The sequence below is a fragment of the Myotis myotis genome, unplaced genomic scaffold, assembly GCF_014108235.1.
Source record: "Myotis myotis isolate mMyoMyo1 unplaced genomic scaffold, mMyoMyo1.p scaffold_m19_p_7, whole genome shotgun sequence".
Classification (NCBI taxonomy): domain Eukaryota; kingdom Metazoa; phylum Chordata; class Mammalia; order Chiroptera; family Vespertilionidae; genus Myotis; species Myotis myotis.
In genome coordinates this window covers 80304855-80327005 of record NW_023416379.1, presented here as the reverse complement: position 1 = coordinate 80327005, position 22151 = coordinate 80304855, and the positions used below count along the sequence as shown (strand labels likewise).

The window sequence follows — 22151 nt, the reverse complement described above, 5'->3', positions numbered from 1 at the left end:
TTACAATTTTTACATGATTTAAAAATAAATGTATAATAGTATTAACTCTTTCTTGTAAAAATAATGTGTTGCATAAGCAGGGTGCTGGAACTATAAATGAGCACTTTTGTATGCAACTGGTTATTAGTTAAAACAGATTATTATACTTTTAGAATATTACATATAATCCCCATGGCAACCAAATAGAAAAATATCTATAGTAAATACACAAAAGGAAATGAGGGAGGAGTCAATAGGTGCCACTACAAAAAGTCCACTAAATAAATAAACAAAAAAGATGGTAATGGAGAAAATGAGGGACAAAAAAGAAAAAAAAATATGGTTTCCAAAATGTAAGAAATAAAACACTCCAGCCAATACCAATGGAATATACATTTTGTCAAATACACATGGAAAAATCACCAAGATAGACTATATGTTAGACTACAAAACTAATTTTAATATATCTAAAATCTTAAATATAACAAAGTATTTTCTTCTTATCACAAAGGAATGAAACTAAAAATCAAAAGATGAAAGAAACTGGAAAATTTACTAATATGTGTATATTAAAAACACAATCTTTACAAGTGGGTAAAAGAGAAATTAAGTGGGAAGTTAGAAAATATCTTAAGACAAAAATTAAAAATTCAACATACTAAAACAGGGTTAAAGCAGCAAAAACAGTGCTAAGTTACACATAGCTATAAATGGTCACATTAAAGAATAAGATCTCAAATCAATAGTGTAAAGTTTTATTTTAAGACACTAGAAAAATATAATAAGTTAAACCCAAAGCTAGCTGAAGGAAATAACAGAGATTAAAGTATAGATAAACAAAATAAAGAATAAAAAAGATCAATAAAACCAAAAGTATTCATCTTCTTCAAAAACATCAATACAATTGATAAATTAGCTAGATTAACTAAGGGAAAATAGAATGATCAAATAAATTACATAGAAAAAATCAATGTTTCTAAGAGGTGATTCTTCAAACAGAGAAATTGCAATAGAAAAGCTTTAACAAAATAAAGAAAGATCTGCCTCTGATCACTTCACTGGAGAATTATACCAAATATTGAAAGAATAATGAATATCAATAATTTTTAAAGTCATCTAAAAGTTTCAAGATGAAAAAATACTTTTTAACAATTACTATAAAACCAGTTTTATTCTAATACTGGAGACTGACACAGACGCTACAAAAAAGAGTAAGCTACAGCCTTGGCCAGTGTGGCTCAGTTGTTTGAGCATCGTCCTGTGCACTGAGGGTCACAGGTTTGATTCTCTGTCAGCCAGTAAAAGCACATGCCCAGGTGGCAGGTTTGTTCCCCGGTGAGGGTACACACTGGAGTCAACTGATCAATGTTTCTTTTTCACATAACATTTCTCTCTTTCTCTCTCTCTCTCTTTCTCTCTCTCTCTCTCTCTCTCTCTCTCTCTCTCTCTCTCTCTCTTTTTCTCTCTCTCTCCCTTTCCCTTTCTCTCTCTCTAAAATCAATTTAAAGAAGAAAGTAAACTACAATCCAATATCCCATATGAACAATGTAAAACTCAACAAATTAAATTCAGAATCATATTAAAAGTAACATTATTATATTTAAAATCATTTTTCTTAAAATACTAATGTTTATTGGATATAAATGGCTAATTATTTTGTATCTACAATCTTGTAATAGATTTATTTTGCATGTTGTAAAAATTAAAATAGAATTTAAAAAAAAATAATTATACATTGGGACAAAGTAGGATTTATTCCTCCAAAATAAGGATGGTTTAACACATAAAAATAAATCAATGCAGACTAACACATGAATACAATGATGAGAAAAAGACACATGATTACATAAATTGAAACAAGCATTTTATAAAATTCAACATCTCATTATACAAAGTGTTCAACAAACTGGTAAGAAAAAACTATTATAACATAGTAAAAGCCACATATGTAAATCTCTCTGCTAACATCATAATCAATGGGAAAGATGGAATTATTCTCCAAGATCAGCCACAAAAAAAGAGTGCTGACTTTTGCAACTTCTATGAAACAAGGTGCTAGAAATTCTAGCCAGAGCAACTAGACAAGAAAAAAAATCCAATTAGGAAAGGAAAGAGTAAAATTATCTGTATAGATGACATAATTTTATATGTAGGAAACCCTGACAATGCCACACACAAAAAAAAATCATTACAATTGATAAACAAATTCAGAAAATCTGCAGAATACATTAGCACAGGAAAATCTATTGTGTTTTCATAAACCTGCAGTAAACACTCTGAAAAAAATTAAGAGAATAATTTTATTTAAAATAGCACCAAAAAATACAATATTTACAGGGATCAGCAAAAGCAAGTTAATAACCATAATAAAGAATGCTACAATGAATAAATAATATCAGAATAAACTGTGTTTTGCATACTTACAATTATAAACCTACTTTTGTCCACCCTGGTATAAATAAACCTAAGTTGGTGAAAGATTTGTATACTGAGAACTAGAAAACATAGCTGGTAGATATTAAAGAAGACTGAAATGATAAGAAAGCTATCCAATGTTCATGGGCTGGAGGACTTCATATTTTTAACATAATAACATTACTCTAAGCATTCTACAGATTTAATGCATTTTCTGTCAGAATGCCAATATATTTTCTTTTCACACAAACAAATCATCCTAAAGCAGAACAAAGTTGGAGGTCATACACTTTTTGATTCCAAACATTAGTAAAAGCTACAGTAATAAAACTGTGGTTCTGGCATAATGATAGACATATACACCTATAAAATAGAATAGAGACCTCACAAATAAACCCTAACGTAAATGGTTAAATGTTTTCCAACAGGGTGCCAAGATTATTCAATGGGTAAAGAAAAGGCTTACCACAAATAATGTTGGGAAAACAAATATCCACATGGAAGTAAACAAAGTTCAACCCTACCTTACACTACATAAAACAAATTAACTCAGAATGGATCAATGACCTATATATAAATGTGGAAACTATACATGTCTTAGAAAGTAACAAAAGGGAAAAACTTCATAAAATAGAATTTGGCAATAATTTCTTGAAATGGAACTAAAAGCACAGGCAAGAAAAAGAAAGAGATAAATTAGACTTTATAAAAATTTGGATCATAAATAGGATACCATCATCAGGGTAAATATGCAACTCATACAATAGAAATTTATATTTACAAATTATAAACTTGATAAAGGGTAGGTATCTTATAACTAAAAAACAAACAAACAAAACTGATTAAATAAGCAAAGGATTTGAGTAGACATTCCTTCAAAGAAGATATACAAATGTCTGGCAAGCACATGAAAAGGTGCTCAACATCACCAATCATTAAAGAAATGCACAACCATGCCACAGTGAAATACCACTTCAGACCTGTATTTTCTTTAATATATCAAATAAACAAAAACCAGCACTAACAAAAAAAACAACATAAAATACTAGAGGCCGGGTGAATGAAATTTGTGCATTCAGGGGGTCACTCAGTCCAGCCTGCACCCTCTCACAGTGCAGTCTGGGAGCCCTCGGGGGATGTCTGACTGATGGCTTAGGCCTGCTCCCCATACATCCTTAGCACAACTGTGGAGGGGGGAGAGACTCCCACCACAGCTGCTGTGCTTGCCAGCCGTGAGCCCGACTTCTGGCTGAGCAGCGCTCCCCCTGTGGGAGCGCACTGACCACCAGGAGTCAGCTCCTGCATCAAGCGTCTGCCCTCTGGTGGTCAGTGCGCATCATAGCAACTGGTTGTTCTGCCATTCCATCAATTTGCATACTAGCCTTTTATTATATAGGATTAAAAGTGTATGTGTTAGGTATTGAATGTTAAATCTCCTCAATATTCATATTCCAAAGCTTTAATCCAGAAGTATGGATCTATTTGGAGAAGCCTCTAAGGAATTAATTTAGGTTAAATGGGGTCTGAAGGGTGGGGCCATGATATAATAGAACTAGAGGCCTGGTGGATGAAATCTATGCATGGGTAGGGACCCTAGGCCTAGCCAGCAATCAGGGCCGATCGAGACCTTTTGGCTGTCAGCGGGGGCCTTCCTTCGGCTCGCAGGCAGGGCTTTCCCTTGTTCCATGCCGCCCCATGGTGGTCAGTGCACACCATAGCGAGTGGTAGAACTCCTGGTTGGTCGAACTCCCGAAGGTACAATTTCCATATTAGCCTTTTATTATATAGGATTAGTGTCCTTATAATAAAAGGCACCAGAGAGCACCTTCTGCCCACCCCTACCTCTCTCCAGGTATGCACAGAAGAAAGACCATGTGGCAACATAGTGAGAAGATGGCCACATATAAGCCAGGAAGAGCGCTCTCACAGAAACTGCCTAAACTCCAGACGTTCACAGACTTAAAGCTTCCAGAAATGTGAGATAATAATTTTGTGTTGTTTAATCCACCCAGCCTGAAATGTCTTGTTATGGCAGCCCAAGCAGACCAATACAGTATGGATGTGAAAAAACTGGAAATATTGCTGTCAGGAATGTAAAAATATAAAGCTGCTATGGAAGACAGTATGGCAGTTCCTTAACTAATTAAACATAGAATTACCATATAATCCATCAATTCTACATCCAGTTATATTCCCCAAAATAACTGAAAACAGGATATGAACCGATATCTGTGTACCAATATTTTTCGCAACATTATTCTCAATAGCCAAAAGGTTGAAACAACCTAATTATCTATTGATGGATGAATGGATAAACAGCAGGTGGTATGTACATATAATGTACAGCCTTAATAGGTTGAAACACATGCTATAACATGAATGAACATGGATTAAGCATGTTATGATAAATGAAATAAGGTAGACATTAAAAGACAAGTATTGTATGATTCTAACTATGTGAGGTATCTAGAGCTGTCAAATTTAAAGAGACAGAAAATATACTGGTGGCTGCCAGAGGAAGGGGAGGGGGAGATATGGTAAGTTATTATATAATGGGTACTGAGTTTTAGTTTGGGAAGATGAAAAATTCTGGAGATGGATAGGGGTGATAGTTGAAAAATAATTTGAATGTAGTTAATGACAGTGAACATTAATGGTACACAATTTTAAAATGACAATTTTAATAATATATATGTATACTAGAGGCCTGGTGCACAAATTCATACACATTGAAAAGAAATTAATTAGAAGAAATATTTTAGAGGCTGGGGAGGGACTGTGAGAGGTTGGCTCCAGGGCGTGTCTGGTCCATCTTGCCCAGTCCCGATCATGGCCCATGGGGGCCTTCTCGCCCAGTCCCCATCGGGGCCGATCAGGGACAGCCTGCCAGGGAGGGACTGTAGGAGGTTGGTCAGCCAGGGAGGGTCTGCAGGAGGGCTCCAGGGAGTGTCCAGCTTGTCTCGCCCAGTCCCGATCAGCCAAACCCCAGCAGCAAGCTAACCTACCAGTCAGAGCATCTGCCACCTAATGGTCAGTGCACATCATAGAGACTGGTCAAGCGGTTGACTGAACAGTCGACTGACTGGTGGGACCCTTAATGTATTAGGCTTTTATATATGTAGATTATTTTACCACAATAAAAATAAACTGGAAAGAAGGGGATTCTCTGTGTTGTTACAATTATTTTCATTCTTTAAAAATATAACTTATAAATTACATTGGTATATTAATATTTATTTTTCACTTCCCAGAAAATAAATTATGTAAAGAAGGGAAAATCCTCACACTTCCTTGAGTGGCAACTTATAAGAGGAATTCAGTAGGTCAAGTATAAGTTTGAAAAAAGTGGGTAGAATGATTGCCCTTGGTTATCAGTCACCTATTTTTCACAGATGATCATCGTCACTTAAGCAATGTGTATATTTGCCAGTTCACAAGTTACCTGAGTGTAATGATCAACTGTTTGCTCATCCTCTGCTGATGACCAGACACCATACTCAAAATTTTTAGATTCATTGTGCCAGATTCCAATCACCTCTGTCCATGTGATAGGATAAGGAGTCAAATACATATTTTCTCCACAAAAAGTATCTGAAAGAAGGGAAAAGGGTTGGGTTATACTCTAAAATTTTGAAAGTACTTTAGAAGAATGGCTTCCTTATTTTTACTTTGTAAATGATTTGCTGGCTATCCAAGCAATATCTTATAAGAGGAGGTGAGCTCAGTGATTTTTCTGCTGGCAATCTTCTCCCTCTTGGATGAGTACCCTTCTGGTGCTCAGGTCTGGTGAGACATTGACAGCAGAAGATGATGTGTGAGGCTTAGAAATCAAATCAATCAACATTTCAGTCTGTCGCCTCCAAGCTGATAAGAAGGGTGAAATCAGTCAGAGCAGACTATGAGTTGTAACAGGGCCCATGGTTTAAAAGGAGCCACACAAAAGCATGAATCATGTAAAGTCCTTGAAATAAGCACTTACTAACTTAGCCATACCACTTGTGAGGTGAGTTCTAATCAAATATGGCATGCAGGAGTGATCTGCATCTCTCTGGGGAAGGAAAGACTCGCATTGCTAATTCACTGCTCAACAATATTGGACAAATATGGAGGTTTCACTAGTATTTTTTAATATTTTGTGATAAACAAATATCTTATAAATATTATTAATCTCTGCATTCATAGGAAGTAGCATTGGCTTTCCTGGAAACTAACAGAGACTGACCTATTATAAATGCCATGAGATAGACTCATATTTGAACACCTACCATTGTTCTTCTGGGAAGCTCAGTAGAGTTGAATATAACTTCTCAACTGTACTAGTGTTCCAAAGCTTAAGGTATGGTGATATTGTGGGTAGCTGAAATAACTGCATAGAGTAGATAGCTAGAAGGTGTCCATCACTCAACTATTCTGTAACACTGAGAGCTTTTATTCTCTCCTTATGATAATTAGAATCTGAACATTGAAAATCCAAATTAAATAATTAATAATAATGAAATAGTATTATTATAAACAGCGGGCCACAATTCACCATCATTTATGGGGCAAATGTAAACACAGATGGCATGACTTTCCAGGTGTCTTAGCAATCCCTGAGGACTTGTGAACACAAAGGTGAGTCATAGACATACACCTACTTGCAATTCTTCGCTTAAGTGCGTTGCTCTGTACCACGTCACAATGCTTTGCCAATTCTCTGGCATTGTTTGCAGCTTCGTTATTCCAACTCTACAGCAGCAGAGTAAAATACAAACACATAATCTTAACATTTCCATAATAAGATTCCAATTTATTGTTATTAAGAATCCAAGGCCAGAAATATACTCAATTTAAATAATTGAAGATAATTTAAATAATTATACTGCTTTAAATAGTCTAGTTGAAAGAGAAAGACAAAACCTTCAATTCATTCTTTTACCCTTTATGCTTTCAAAATCAAAATTTGATAACACATTTCAGATGTAGCTTCTCTCTCAGAAGCATTAAAGAGGTTAAGTAAATACTTCTTGAAAACATACCAGGGTTAGAAATCCTTCCCATCACTCATTATTACATATTATTTAGTCTGTTGGAATCTCAGTTTCTTCCTCTGTAAAATGTAATCCATACTTTATACCAAATAGTTTGTTCAAAAATTTTAATATGATAATTGATGCAATACAATTGTGATGTGATAAATCTTATGTTACACGTTCAATAAATAGTGGCTGTGATTAGAAGCAAGTATAGTGTCACATACTTCCTATAAAATTGTGTATAATAAAATTTATAGCTAATACTTCATGCCAGGATCGGTACCCAATTCTATATGTATATTGTCTCATTTTTACTCACAGATTGCTTGTCATACGCACTGTGATGCACTACCCAGGTCCCCTTGTGAACTGAAGCTTTTATTTCCTCTTACGCTGAGAATCCTGCCCACAGACAACTCTATTATTGCCTGTGCTCCCTAAAGTTGTCCTTATCCATGAGCATAATCCCTTCCCATATCCAACAGCTAGCACACATGGCATCTGTAACTTCTAGGACATTTCCTTCCAACTCAGGACAGCTCAGCAGGGTTGTGTCCTAGTTGGATAGTTTCCCAGGGATTAGCTAAAGCCTCTGCTCGGACTGTGTCACAATCCCATTCCTCCGTTTGCGCAATGATGCTGCTCGCTCTCCCTCCATAGGTAAGTGTACATCTGGAGGTTGTTCCCCGAATGAATATGCTGCATGATAATTTCCATCTCAGAGTCAGCTTAGCTTATTGTGTAAATTAACGGCAGCATTCATTACACAGAGTCTGTTGTTCAGACCTCCTTGAGGATGCTCTGTAGGACATTATGCTGGCAAGATACTCTGTTTTTGTGATACTAGTGCATCCCTGATAAAATGGCAAGTGAGTGTTCATGGTTATTGCACCAAAGTCATGAATTCTGGTTTCGACAAGTGGTTCTGTTTAATCAGGTCCTTACCCATTATACAGAAACTCTTTTTTTTTTTAATCCCTGGCTGGCAGTCATGATGGGTACTTCAGCCATGCTGTCTGTAATTCTATCAGTTTCTTTCTATCCAGATCCTGTGAATTGTTTATGGAACTGCTCGATTCCCATATTCCCTTTAAAATGTTGCCCAGCTTTACTGGTGCGCCTAATTTGTCATCTTGTTGCTCTCTCACACCTTTGCAGTTAGCACGAGAATACAGCCATTCTTATAGCCTGTTTCCATTATATAAACCTTAATCCACAATAATAAAATATAGTAGTGGCCATATTTTCTATTTACTCTATAACCTCCTTGCTACACTTATTTGCTCATCTGGAAACCAAGGAGTTTGGATCATGTTCATCCTAAGGGAAGTATCTAAGTAAGAGCGGGTGCCTGGAGCTGGCCCTTTGCAGTCGACTCTGTACTGATGCAGTACTGATGACTGCAGAAGCGACCTCATTTCTCTGAGATTCAAATTAACCATTTGTAAAATGGAAATGATAGTATCTAACCACAGAATTATTGAATTCAATGAATTAACATAATAGGTTCTAGAAGAGTGCCTGTCAGTGGTTAGCACAATAGGCGTGTCAGTGGTAGCACTCACAGTATAACAATGCCTGAGATAGCTTTTGGTTTCTAGTGGAAAGACAATTTCTCTCTCTCTCTTTTCATGAGATGCAAGGGAACTGGAAAATAGATTTGTCAGTATTTTGTTTACCTGATAGCATCACCTGGCTTAGAATCTGGACATCTTTATTCTCAGAAGAGTGTCCTACCATTGATGACAGCTATGAAAGACCTCAATAACTTGTAGGCAAAGATTGTTATACTGACAACACTGACTGGCAGGGTCAGCATCAGCTGGGAACTTGGCCTGGGATCCACCCCAGACCTCCTAAATCAAGGTCTCAGAGAGCGGGGCTCAGAGACCGGTGCTGTACTGAGTTCTTCAGGCGATCCTTAGGCACACTCGAGTTTGAGAGAACTGTCCCAGGGCACAGTATGAATGAAGCCAGGCTGTCTGAGTTGGAATTGTTGCTCTGTCATTTACTAACTGTAGGATTTGGGGAAATTGCTTACCTTCTCTGAGCCTCTCTTCTGCTAGGCCATAGGTTTGCTTGTGAAGACCTGACTTGCAGCATATTGAAAGTGAATAGAACATAATAAAAACTCAGGAAGCACCATTGCTATTATTTTCATCATTGCTATTACTTTTTAATTAATCTTACCATTTTCAGCATGTTGCTGGCTGGTGGAACCACTGCTCTCCTGATGGTGTTATGTAAATCAATAATTTCTTTTTGGACAGCTAGTGAGTCAGTAAGGACTGAATCATATGAAACTTTACCTGCATTTACCTGTTACCAGAAAATGATTAATTAGTCTTACTTCTTCAAAGTGCAATTTTTCAAGTACAGAGTGTTATGTGCAGACCTATACACAATTTTAATTCATAGTTTATATTGAATAAATAATGATAAGCAGCATTTTACAATTTGTTATCTCTATGTGTTACTTTCCATATCTTCAGTTCTAGTTTTGAGGATTTCTGAATGTCAGTATGATATTATACAAGCCTATAGAATAGTGCAATAGCCTGTGGCGGGGATTTTTGAACTTTATAATTGGTACTTTGGACCACATTGAAGCACTTGCTATTGGGCATATGAACCACAATAATCTTGGTAGCAAACCTTTTACTGACTGACTTTGCTCATTCCCCACCACACCTCCACGTGTTCTCTTTGCTTCCCAGATAAAAACCACTTACATGTTTGTTTTATTCATATGATAAAACATTAATATTTGCATCTGTAAGTTTAAAGTAGGATTCTTAGTTGAGGGGTTTTATTCCCTCCCTAACTTCAGGGGAAAATCCCTACCTGGGGAAACAACCTTTCTCAGAGACCTTGGTTAAAACACATAGTGCCAAGAAGGTGAGCAAACATATTAAGAACAGTATGCCATATATGCCGGGTCCCTTGAAACAGCAAGCATGGACCGGCTCCCGGCAGGGCTGCTGTGGCTAAGTTGTTGAGTGGCAATCTGCGATCCAGGAGGTCATGATTCCATTCCTGGTCAGGTTATATACCCAGGTTGTGGGCTTGATCCCCACTAGGGGGCGTGCAGGAGGCATCTGAGCAATGATTCTCTCTCATTGATGTTTCTATCTCTTTCCCTTCCTCTCTGAAATCAATAAAAATATATTTAATATAAGATTCAGATCAGCCATAATCCACAATTTGTGACTTTTAAAAAATTGTTTACCTTTTATCTGCAACTCACCAAGAAGAAAAATAAATATCCTTAATATTTTTAGGTTATCATTCATTGCAATAAAGAGCAGCTTATTTATATTACACATCTGATTTATCCTATCTAGCATATAAAAATATAAAAACCATTTTCTATACTGAAGCTCTTGACTTCAGCTTATAATAAAACTAATTTGGGGAACATTAAAAAGTCATGTTTTCTTCATATCATTGAGGTATTTAGAGGTACACATTAGTGGGTGAGCACAACATATATGGGACTTCTTCCTAATTATACCATTGAGCATTTTGTTTCTGTCTTTGATTGTTGCAGTTCTTGTTTACAATAAGTAGTGAGACTCAGGCCTTATATGTTCACTCCATTGCTAATTGCTCCTGACTCTGCTCACTTTGCTCTTGGCATCATTAATTTCATAGTTTCTTTTAACGTGTTACAATCTTGTTATAGTTACAAACCAGATAGCTCAGTTTGGATATTAATGGAATAGTTACCTTTTCTGGGTCAACAGAACAGTATTTTTTCCCTATTTAGTCATGGAAAATACATGGATAAATAAGTAATTCTTGCCCTACATTCTCAGCTTTTTTGAATTGCCCAGAGGGACTATAATAACACAGGCATGGGCCCGTGGAATCAGACTACTTAGGGGAACTTACAAGCTCTGCATGTCCTAGTTATCTGACCTTGGCTGCATGACTTAACCTCTCTCTGTAATGAGGGATTAAGAATAGTACTTGCTGCTCTGGCCAGTATGGGTCAGTGGTTGGAGCCTGGGCCTGTGCACTGAAGAGTCTCGGGTTCAATTCCCTGTTAAGGGTACATACCTGGGTTGCAGATTTAATCCCAGGCCCTGGTCAAGGCACCGGCAGAAGGCAACCAGTCAATATGTCTCTCTCACATCGATGTTTCTCTTTGTCTCTCTCCCTCCTCCCTTCCACTCTGTCTAAAAAGCAATGGGGAAAAAAATATCCTTGGTGAGGATTAACAAAACAAAATAAAAGAATAGTACTTGCCTAATAGGGCGCTGGTGAGAACTAGGTGAATAGCAGACATAACATCCTCACATAGTGTCTGTAACAAAGTGCGTGTACTACAGGGCTAGATCTATTTCTTCTGGAAAATAATTATGAAATATACAAACCCCACATATTCTTATGATCAAACCAGGCAGAAATCCAGCAGCAGCAGCCAAAAATAAGAAGTGTTTCATTTTTATCCTGGAAAGAAAAGTAACATAATTTTAGATTACTGTCAACTCCTTGAGATAAAGTTTCATAATAAGACTTTTTTTTAAACCACTTTTACATATATTTGCATTTCCTGAAAAAAGAAACCAGCAGGACTATTGAAAGGTTTAATATGTTAGTCATTGGGATCAAGAGGTAAAGACAGAAATGTGGTTGAAAGAATAATAGATTTAATGTCTTAATTCCTGGAACTGTTGAATATGTTACATTATGTGACATGAGAGAATTAAGCAGATGGAATTCAAATTGCTACTCCGCTGATTTTAAAACAGGGAGAGTATCCTGGATTATCCATGTGAGTTCAATGTGATCAGGAAGATACTTAAATGTGGAAGAGGGAGGCAGTGTCAACAATAAATCATGAGAAAGACTTGACCAGTCACTGCTGACTTCAAAGATGGAGGAAGGGACCATCACCAAAGAATAAGGGCTCCCTCTGGCGGTAGGAAAAGGAATGGACATGGATCCTGCCTGGACCCTCCCTGCTGAATCCCGATTTTAGCTCAGCCAGGCCCATTTGGAACTCTGGCCTCCAGAACTGTATGATAAGAAATTAGTGTTATTTTATGACACTAAGTTTCTAGCAATTTGTTAAAGTAGCAACAGGAAATTAATATGAAAACACAAAAAGATTAGATTTGAATTCTCTGTTGCCTTACTGGTTACCAGTAAATTATGTACATGATTTAGAGATATTCTGTAACATCTGATTATTGTCATTGCGAGTCAGGAAAATCAGAATTAGTATTTCCTCTTCTTTATTTATATTCAATAGAGGTTGCTTTAGGATATGAATAAGTATAGGTTATTAAATTTGGTTGGCACCTTTTTTTTTTTTTTTTTTTTTTAACAATTTGCCAAGTTTATTTTTGACTCCATCCTGCTAAGTGATAAGGGGGGGAAAAAAGGCAAGTAATTTTATTCTCATTTTGAGAAAAACTTCCAAAAAAACAGATTAAGTTTCCCCTGTGCACAGTCAAACATGTTCAATATCATGGGACTTTTGTAAATTACATCAGGGAACGTGCACATGAAAACAATCTTGCCTTTATTGTTCTTTAGTCCTCTTTTTCTTTCCTTTCATCTCTTTATCCCTCCAAAATGTCACATATCCTCAAACCCCAAGATTTATAGTAATATTGTGAAAGAGATGATGAAATAGGCATTCTATTCTATTACTTAACTCTCAAAAAAATGTAGTAAAAAACATAATTTCCCCCCTAAGTTAATTGAAGAAAAAGTAAAAAAGAGCTACTTAAATATAGTAGGTGGATTTTATATATATATATATATATATATATATATATATATATATATATATTCATTTATAGCAACATATATATGTGTACTTATTTATATACACATTTATATATTTATAAGGTATTATTATCCTATCTAATAATAGACAAACATGGTAATTAACCATACCTCCACTACGCTTCCCATTGGCTAATCAGCAGGATATGCAAATTAACTGCCAACAAAGGTGGCGGCCAGCAGCCACGCAGCTGAAGCAAACATGAGGCTTGCTTGCTCCAATGACAGAGGAAGCCAAGGTTCCCCGCCTGCCACAGCCCAGCTCTGAGCTCCAGATGCAACAATGTTGCAATTATAGAAGCTAAACAAACCCAGAAACCTGCTTTCAGCTGCCAACGGGCTCAGAGCTTAGAGCGCCAGTGATGGCAACAGAGTTTCAATTATAGAAGCTAAACAAACCCAGATACCTGCTTTCAGCCAGCCACAGCCTCAGAGCTGGAGCTGGCTCTCAGCTCCAGTGACAGCTATAGAAGGAAAATAAATCCCAGAATAAGAAAAAAAAGAGGCTGGGAGCTTCAGTCACCTTCCAGCCTGAAAAAGGACCTCAGCCCCTCACCCACACTGACCAGGCACCCCAGTGGGGACCCCCACCCTGAAGGGGGTGTGACCAGCTGCAAACAGCCATCATCCCCTCATCCAGGCTGGCCAGACACCCAAGCGGGACCCCCACCCTGAATCGGATCATCCTTCAGGGCAAACCATCTGGCCCCCACCCGTGCACCAAGCCTCTATCCTATATAGTAAAAGGGTAATATGCAAACTGACCATAACAGCAGAAAGACTGGAAATGACTGGAAACTATGACACACATTGACCACCAGGGGGCAGACGCTCAATGCAGGAGTTGCCCTTTGGTGTTCAGTGCGCTCTCACGAGGGGAGCTCTGCTCAGCCACAAGCCAGGCTGATGGCTGCCAGTACAGCAGTGGTGGTGGGAGCCTCTCCTGCCTCCTCAGCAGCGCTAAGGATGTCTGACTACAGCTTAGGTCTGCTCCCTGCTGGCAAGTGGGCATCCCCCGAGGGCTGCCAAGCTGCCAGAGGGATGTCTGATTGCCATCTTAGGCCCAATCCCCCCAGGGAGCAGGCCTAAGCCAGCAGGTGGTCATCCGCGAAGGGGTCCAAAACTGCGAGAGGGCACAGGCTGGGCTGAGGGACCCCCTACCCCTAAGTGCACAAATTTTTTTCCACCAGGCCTCTAGTTTAAGTTAGACTCCATGATGAGGCTGTCTGTAATTTCTCTTGTTGCATTTTCTGAGGGAAGTGTTTTGGGGTGGTGTGTATGCTCATTATTTTGTTATGATGTTTTATGGTATACACTAAAGTGGATCTTAATTATACCTCAAAAAGCCTGTTATAAGTGGTTTAAGATGTACCACAAATATTATTTATTTCACATCAATTAAACCACTGGTATTGACAATTTAAAAATTTTGTCTTTTAAGTCTTTTTTTTCCCCCTTATGGACAAATTTACTGCTTAGATTTACATATAAATACATAATTTTTACAAAATATTATTTACTACTTTCCCCCAGAATTTCTATCATAATTTATCATGAGCATTATTTTGACTATGTGAATGACTTATACTGTACTTAATAAAATATTGGCTAAAGTTTGATTTTAGGCTGTTAATATTTTTCTCTGTAAGTAATGCTATGAATACATTGTTTATGTGAAGTTCCAATATCTATCTTGAGCAACTGAGTCAAACCATGAAGATAAAGGTTAATGCTTGGGCATCAGGAGTACGTTAAGCATTTTAGAATGAGGATTGAGTCCAGGTCATTCTGAAGCTGTCATCATTGGCTCAAAACTGTTATGAAAGTGCAGGTTTTGGACTCTCACTCAGACAGTTCTCAGACACAGAGTCAAAAGGTGGGGCCTGAGGGATGAAAAAATGGTAGGGAACAGGCAGAGATTGAGGCCAACAGCAATCCTGCAGAAGAAATGAAGAGGCAGACATAGAGATGTTGTGGGGGTGGAAAGACAAGTGGGTCCAAGGTTGAGATTCCAGGGACCCAGACAGCGGCTTATTCCCTGGAGAATAAGGGCAGGGTTTGGGCCAGGCCTCCAGAAAAGTCCAAATGGTTCTCCATTACCTGGAGGTCTGCAAATCTAGGACCTAAGTAGGTCATTTTAACCTAGACATTATAGGTATTTGTACTGAGATAAAGGCAGCTTTTCTTCTTTTTAATTTTATTTATTGATTTGAGAGAGGGAGAGGGGGAGGGAGAGAGAGAGAGAGACAGAGAGAGAGAGACAGAGAGAGAGAGATGTCAACCTACTGTTTTACTTTCTATGCATTTGTAGGCTGACCTTGGCATGTGCCCTGACTGGAGATGGAACCCATAACCTTGACATATCAGGATGATGCTCTAATCAACTGAGCTACTGCCCAGGGCCAAAGGCAGCTTTTCTGAACAGAGTATTTCAGAAGCAGCAGAGGTATCACCACCTCACTGGCTTTAGCATCAATCCCCACTTACACTTATTTTACACCCAATAGGCAATTTTAAGCCCAAACTCTTAAAAATATTTTCAGATAAGAATACTAGAAATTTGACACAGTATTTATATTTATTTCCTTACATGGCTGTTTCAGGATGTATTTTCATTAATATATAAACAGAACTTGGATATTTGCAAGCTATAATTAGTTGAAGGAAAGATCAAAAATGAGGAAACAAAAAAAAAACAGGAAAATTGAGTACTGCCCTCTGGCATGCCCTTGGGTATGCATTCTGACAGATTAAAGGGTTAGACCACGACTGTTTCAGAAAGTACCTACAGGAAGAACAGTCCCAGCCTTGTCTTAGCCAAAGACTTCATAAGAATAGACTTTATAAGGAATATAGTGCCAATCTTTTTATCTTCTTTGCCTCATTGAGTTTGTCAATTAAAAAATTACTAAGGTAGCCCTGACCGGTTTGGCTCAGTGGATAGAGTGTCGGCCTGTGGACTGAAGGGTCACAGGTTCGATTCCACTCAAGGGCATGTACCTTGGTTGCAGGCACATCCCCAGTGGGGGGTGTGCAGGAGGCACCTGATTGATGTTTCTCTCTCATCGATGTTTCTAGCTCTCTATCCCTCTCCTTTCCTCTCTGTAAAAATCAATAAAATATATTTTTTTAAAAAATTACTAAGGTAGAACTTACATTTAATAAAGTACATAAGTATTAAGTGTAGAGATTGATAACTTTGTAAATATGTACATTCCCATGTAACTACCACCCAAAACAATATATGTAACAGTTTCAGCAGCCAAGAAAATCGCTGGTTTCCCCTTTCAGTCAGTAACTCTCTAGAGTAAAAACCATTTTGATTTCTATAACAATGGGTTAGTTTTATCAGTTTTGAAACTTCATATAAATAAAAAATATATTTTTAATAAATACTCTCTTTTGCTTGAATCCATGTTGAATCTGAAGTTTATTTTTGTTAATAGCTATGTAGTATTCTACTGTACATTAACAATATAATTTACTTACCCATTCTATTAGTGAACATTAGTGAATAAAACTTCTATGACATGTTATGCATATGTCTTTGTACATATTATTATTCACTTTTTTTGAGTATATATTCAAGAGTAGAATCATTGGGTCATATGGTATACATGTTTTCCTTCAGTAGATACCATCAAATCTTTTTCCAAATGATTTATAAAAAATTGTATATTTTTTCTCCCATCTTCATAGCCTCACCCATATTTAGTATTTTCAGTCTTTTTTAAATTTTATTTTAGAGTTTATCCATTATGTTTGTGTAATGGTATATATCACAATATTTAATTTGTATTTGTCTAATGATGACTACTGATATTGAATACATTTCTATATGTTTACCAGCCACTTGGTTACCATCTTTGGTGAAATAGCTGTCAAATCTTTTGCCCATTTTTGTAATTAATTTGATTGGATCTTATTGATTTGTAGAAATTCTCTATATGTTCTTGATATGAAGTATTTGTCAATGTATATACTGCAAATATATTTTCTTAGTCTGTGGTTTACTTTTTGAACTCTCTTAATTATATCTTTTGTCAAACCGAAGATCTTAATTTAAATGTGCCCAGTTTAATCTTTCTTTATGGTTAACTAGAGGCCAGGTGCATGAAATTCATGCAGGGGTGGGGGTGGGGGGTCCTCTCAACCCAGCCTGAACTCTGTCTAATCCAGGACCCCTTGGAGGATATCCTGAGGATCGGGCCTAAACAGGCAATAGGACATCCCTCTCAAAATCCTGGACTGCTGGCTCCTAATCTGCATGTCTGCCTGGTCAGCCCTAACTTCCCCCACTCCTCCCGCCACTGGCCTGTTTGCCCCTAACTGCCCCCCCCCCCCGTTGGCCTGGAAAACCCTTACTGCCCCCCTGCCTACCTGGTTACCCCCAGCTGCCCCCCCTCTGCCGGCCTGGTCACCCAAGCAGCATAATAATCAGAGCAACTTTAGGGCTTTTGAAGATTATGAATTATGATTGTCATTGCATTTACAGTTTATAATCAAGGCAATGTCTTTAAAGGACCTCATTGCTTTTAAATGCCCATATTTGGGACAAGCTGCAAAGATTAGCTACATGGTTCAGTGGAGCCATGATCAGATAGCAAAAGTTCTGAAAGGGATAGTGACCCCATGGCCCAGAGGAGAGAAGCAGCTTATCAGTTCTATTACATGCAGGCATGCATTCATTCCATAAACATTTATTGCAGTATTAATATGAACCAAGCTCTCTTCTAGTTACTGCAGATCCATAGAATAACCGAACATATAAGCCACAATCTCATGCAGTTTGTAATCTAGTACCTGGCACATAATGCATACAGTGCATTTATGGAAACTGTACCATAAATACCAGAGAATCTGGGGATTAAAAGGTAAAGAGTCCATTTTCCTATGGAACTTCTTGCTCCGTAGGAAATCTACCTGCAAGATGGGAACATTCTAATATAAATTGGTCCAGAAGTGATGTGGAAGCACCTAACTGCCTTGAAGAGTCCGAAAATACTAAAAGGATATCATACCAAATAGTAAAATACTAAATACTCTAGATGTCATTTGTACTACACAATGATAAATAAATGACTTTTAAAGCAAAGGATATTATTACCCAGACAGAAACCATATGTGAGAGTAGAAACTCACTTCAAAACCAGGTATATTAAGTTTTTTGGGTTTTTTTTTTACTTAGTTTATTATTCTGAAAACTTGGCAAATGTCTGTGTCTACGAGTGCATTGCCATTTATAGTGATGTCTCTGTCTACATGGCTTGCTTGTATCTTTTTTTTCCATTTTGAATAAGGCCTTTGTTCGTTGGAAGAAAGACGCTGTTATTATTTAATAAAAATTTTCCTCAGATCTTTCCTGAGAAAGGCCAATTGAATATCAACAAGAGAACAAAACAAAATAAGGTAAAGAGTGTGTACTCACGAGTTATTCTGTGTTGTGTGTTGAGGTGGAGGGTGTAAAATAAAAAAAACAAGAGAAAGGTTGCAGGCTCTTGAGAGGGAGTTTTCTGGCCTCGCCAAAGTGCTCTTAATGAGTGCCTGGAAAACGGTCTGTGGCATCGCTGTACTAAATGTCATTTAAAAATCAATCACCAATAGCCGTAAGCACATTGTTGGAGGAAGATGGTATTGAGCTGGAAGCGTGCCAAGCTCATCCAGAAATCATTAAGCATTTTTTCAGAAAGAGAACTTTGTATGATCACTGAAGGAAAACTCACAAATTACTGAGCAACTTACTTTCTCCCCTACTGTAAAAAGAAAGCTGGAGAAGAGTTGCATTACTTTGTCAAACCAGCGCGGTTTATATATTGGAAATGTATGATTTGTCAGTTATGCTTGCCACACTGCTGTTTATCAAGAAGAGTGTTGATTCAACACCAAGTCAAGTGTTTGTGGAAACCTAATTGCTTTGGTTTAACTGTTGGTCCTGTCAATTCCTGGCATTGCTCTACCCAACACAATGCTGTCTGTATTTATGTCATCGATGTCTTCTTATAGAGTTGCCATCCAGCCTCAAATACATATTTTTTTAAAAATTGGGAAGTGTTGGAAAGCAAAGAATCACTTGATTGGCATGTGAGCCTCAAGCATGGGTGCCAGTTGGCTGCTTCGGCTCACCTCTCTTATTTTCATACATTGTTCTTTTTATGTTTAAGCTTCTTAGCATAGTAAGAAATAATCTGCAATGGCTTTTTTTCTAAAACCAAAAACCAAGACACATTGGTTTAACATATGATATAACAACATGATAGAATTGATTGGAACTATCCCAGAAAACCCTTGGATGATGGCTGAAGAATAATGTGCTCATAAGCATATCATGTTTGTTAAAATAGATGCCTGTAAAAAAACAAAAACAAAAAAACTGAAGCAAGATAGTAAGAAGCCAGGAAAACTCCTTGGCAAGTGGGACAGGGAAACTGAGACAATAGCTGATTCAAACTGGCCCCATCCAGCACCCTGACTCGCCTGCCTCCTTCGCCCTTGCACAGCACTCCTGTCAGCACTAAGCCCTCAGGACAATGAGGCTCTCATCAGCCTCAAATAATCTTAGGAACAAAGTCTCCGGCCTGCTGACCACAGAGACAGAGTTTCGAGGAAACTATAGAGATAACATCTAGGCATCAGTTGTGTTTCAGCTCCAGGCCCAGAGAAGCAGCAAAACCAGGTGGAGCGATGCCACGGCTGGCATCTGGGCCAGATACAATGACCAATAACCCCTTACTTTGCACCAACCAATCGGTAGAGACCAGGACTCAGACCCTATAGCTCATGTTGATGGATCAGCATATTAAAGGACACCCCTGGAAAGCCTATGAGTATTCTATTGAAATCCTCACCTGAGGCATCCTCTAAAATCCCTGCCTTTAGAAAACAGATCATAAGCCTTAAGACAAAGGACCAAGTGCCTGCTCTCTCTCTAGAGCCGTGGTCGGCAAACCGCGGCTCGCGAGCCACATGCAGCTCTTTGGCCCCTTGAGGGTGGCTCTTCCATAAAATACCATGTGCGGGCACGCACGTACAGTGCGATTGAAACTTTGTGGCCCATGCGCAGAAGTCGGTATTTTGTGGACGAACCAGTATTTTGTGAAAGAGCCACACTCAAGGGGCCAAAGAGCTGCATGTGGCTTGTGAGCCGTGGCTTGCCAAACCGCAGTTTGCTGACCACTGCTAGAGCATGCCTGTGCTCTCTGTCTTTTTTCTAAGCTTTAAGGGTCCCCATGACAATTACAACCAGGGGAGCAGTGATCAGTGGTAGCTCATCCTGGGCTCACCCCCTGACCCTGTTTCCAAGGGCCCTTATTTTGCCTCTGTAATTTGTTTCCTGAGTCCTCCCAGCCCAGCTGGCTTACTTTATCTGCCTCTGTGACTTTGTATGAGACCAAGGCAGCTCTCTGAACATCCTGCTCAAATCTTCTCTTCCAGCGTACTTTTGTTTTGTAAGCTAAATAAACGTTCTCTTGTGCTAGAGTTCTTGGTTCTGCATTCTTTCTTTGCCAAACTCAAGAACCAAGAGCTGACATGGCCCATAACAAAATCTTAAAAAAATTATGTCACTAGAAGTTGGCTACCAAAACTTAAAAAAATACACAAATATTTAAACACAATAAAAGAAGAAGCCAGCATCTATATATAAAACATAATTATAAAACGATACATCTATAAAAGCAGTTGCATACATCATGGCTATAACATCTTGAGGGCAAGATTCAACCTATTAACTTGCCAAATCAGTCCATTTGAAGCTGATTGTTTCTTTATACTGCTCAGTGCAATTGTGTTCATGCTGCAAAGTTCTCTGTATTGCAAGGCTATCCACCTCTAAACTTGCCTGGAAACTGGGGCTCACCCACCTAAGAATTCTCTAGACCCTATGGAATCCAAACATCTGTCATGCACAGAATAAAGTGAAAGTAATTTTTTGAATTTGAATTCAACTCTGGAAAAGGGAGAGACCTTCCTATCTGGATTATGCAGCACTAGTATTGGTACTTTGATATCTTAAAATCTAGAACCTACATGACAATATGGGCTTTAACTTCCAGAAAAGAGTGACTTAGAAATAAATTGTTAGTGACTCATTTTAAGTATTTGGTTTCTTTCCTTTAGGATGAACATTAGCAAATCCTGAAATAAATCTCTAATGGGTTATGCTTCAATAATGACAATATTTGTGAAGGCACTTTATACACTACCATTTCCTACACATTTACTGAAATAAAAAATAAGTAAATAAAATAATTTTATTGTCATTAGTGTTATTATTATTATTATCATCTGAACACCAACTATCATTATAATTGCATTTGTGAAGGTCTGTATTTCTGCTGTGGCCAACAAGACCAAGTTCCCCTCAAATTTAAGAAATCATTAATAGTATGAAATTTTTAAGTGGGAGACAAAAGGGAAAGATAGTCCTGTGGATCTTCCACAAAGGGCTTTCCTAAATCTAAAAGGAGGAGTGACTTGGGGATTCCTCTGTTTAGGAGCAGAGAGTGAAATGTGCTGTAACTTGAGCAGTGCCAAGGAGAAGTACAGATGGATGAAGAGATCGCCAGGCAGATGGTGCCAAGAACAACAGCTGCTGGGAGTGATTGCTGAGCAGGTGGTGTGATGGCATAGGCCACGACAGCCATCAGCGGTGAGAAGACTAAGTTCACCTTAGAAGATTCTGGAACAGCTGTCCTGAACCTGGTACAAAATGAAGTCATTAATTTCAGTGACCATTTGTTAGTGTGCACTGGTGTTGAGTGTTAGCTAAAGACAACCAATGGTTATTGATCAGAAGTATGCCTCTCTAAAAACACAGTCATTGATTGCATATTTCCAGTAATCTAATTGAGTAAAGCAAATATTACTGAGTGTATACTTTCAGGAATAAAAAGGAGAACTAATATTTCACATCGGGCATTATTATTGATGTGTTTTTTTTAA

At 38.0% G+C, this 22151-nt stretch overlaps 1 protein-coding gene across 1 annotated transcript in view; it reads right to left on the bottom strand.

The window, feature by feature from the left end:
• The window catches only part of CRISP1 (cysteine rich secretory protein 1), a 28122-nt gene extending 6269 nt beyond the window's left edge, over positions 1-21853 (bottom strand). The window contains exons 1-5 of the mRNA XM_036318427.1: positions 21741-21853; positions 11794-11864; positions 9600-9718; positions 7032-7122; positions 5837-5985 (exon numbers count right to left, since the gene is read on the bottom strand). Of these exons, the coding sequence (XP_036174320.1) occupies positions 5837-5985; positions 7032-7122; positions 9600-9718; positions 11794-11864; positions 21741-21853 (543 nt within the window). The remainder of the gene's footprint in view (positions 1-5836; positions 5986-7031; positions 7123-9599; positions 9719-11793; positions 11865-21740) is intronic.
• Positions 21854-22151: the final 298 nt, after the last annotated feature.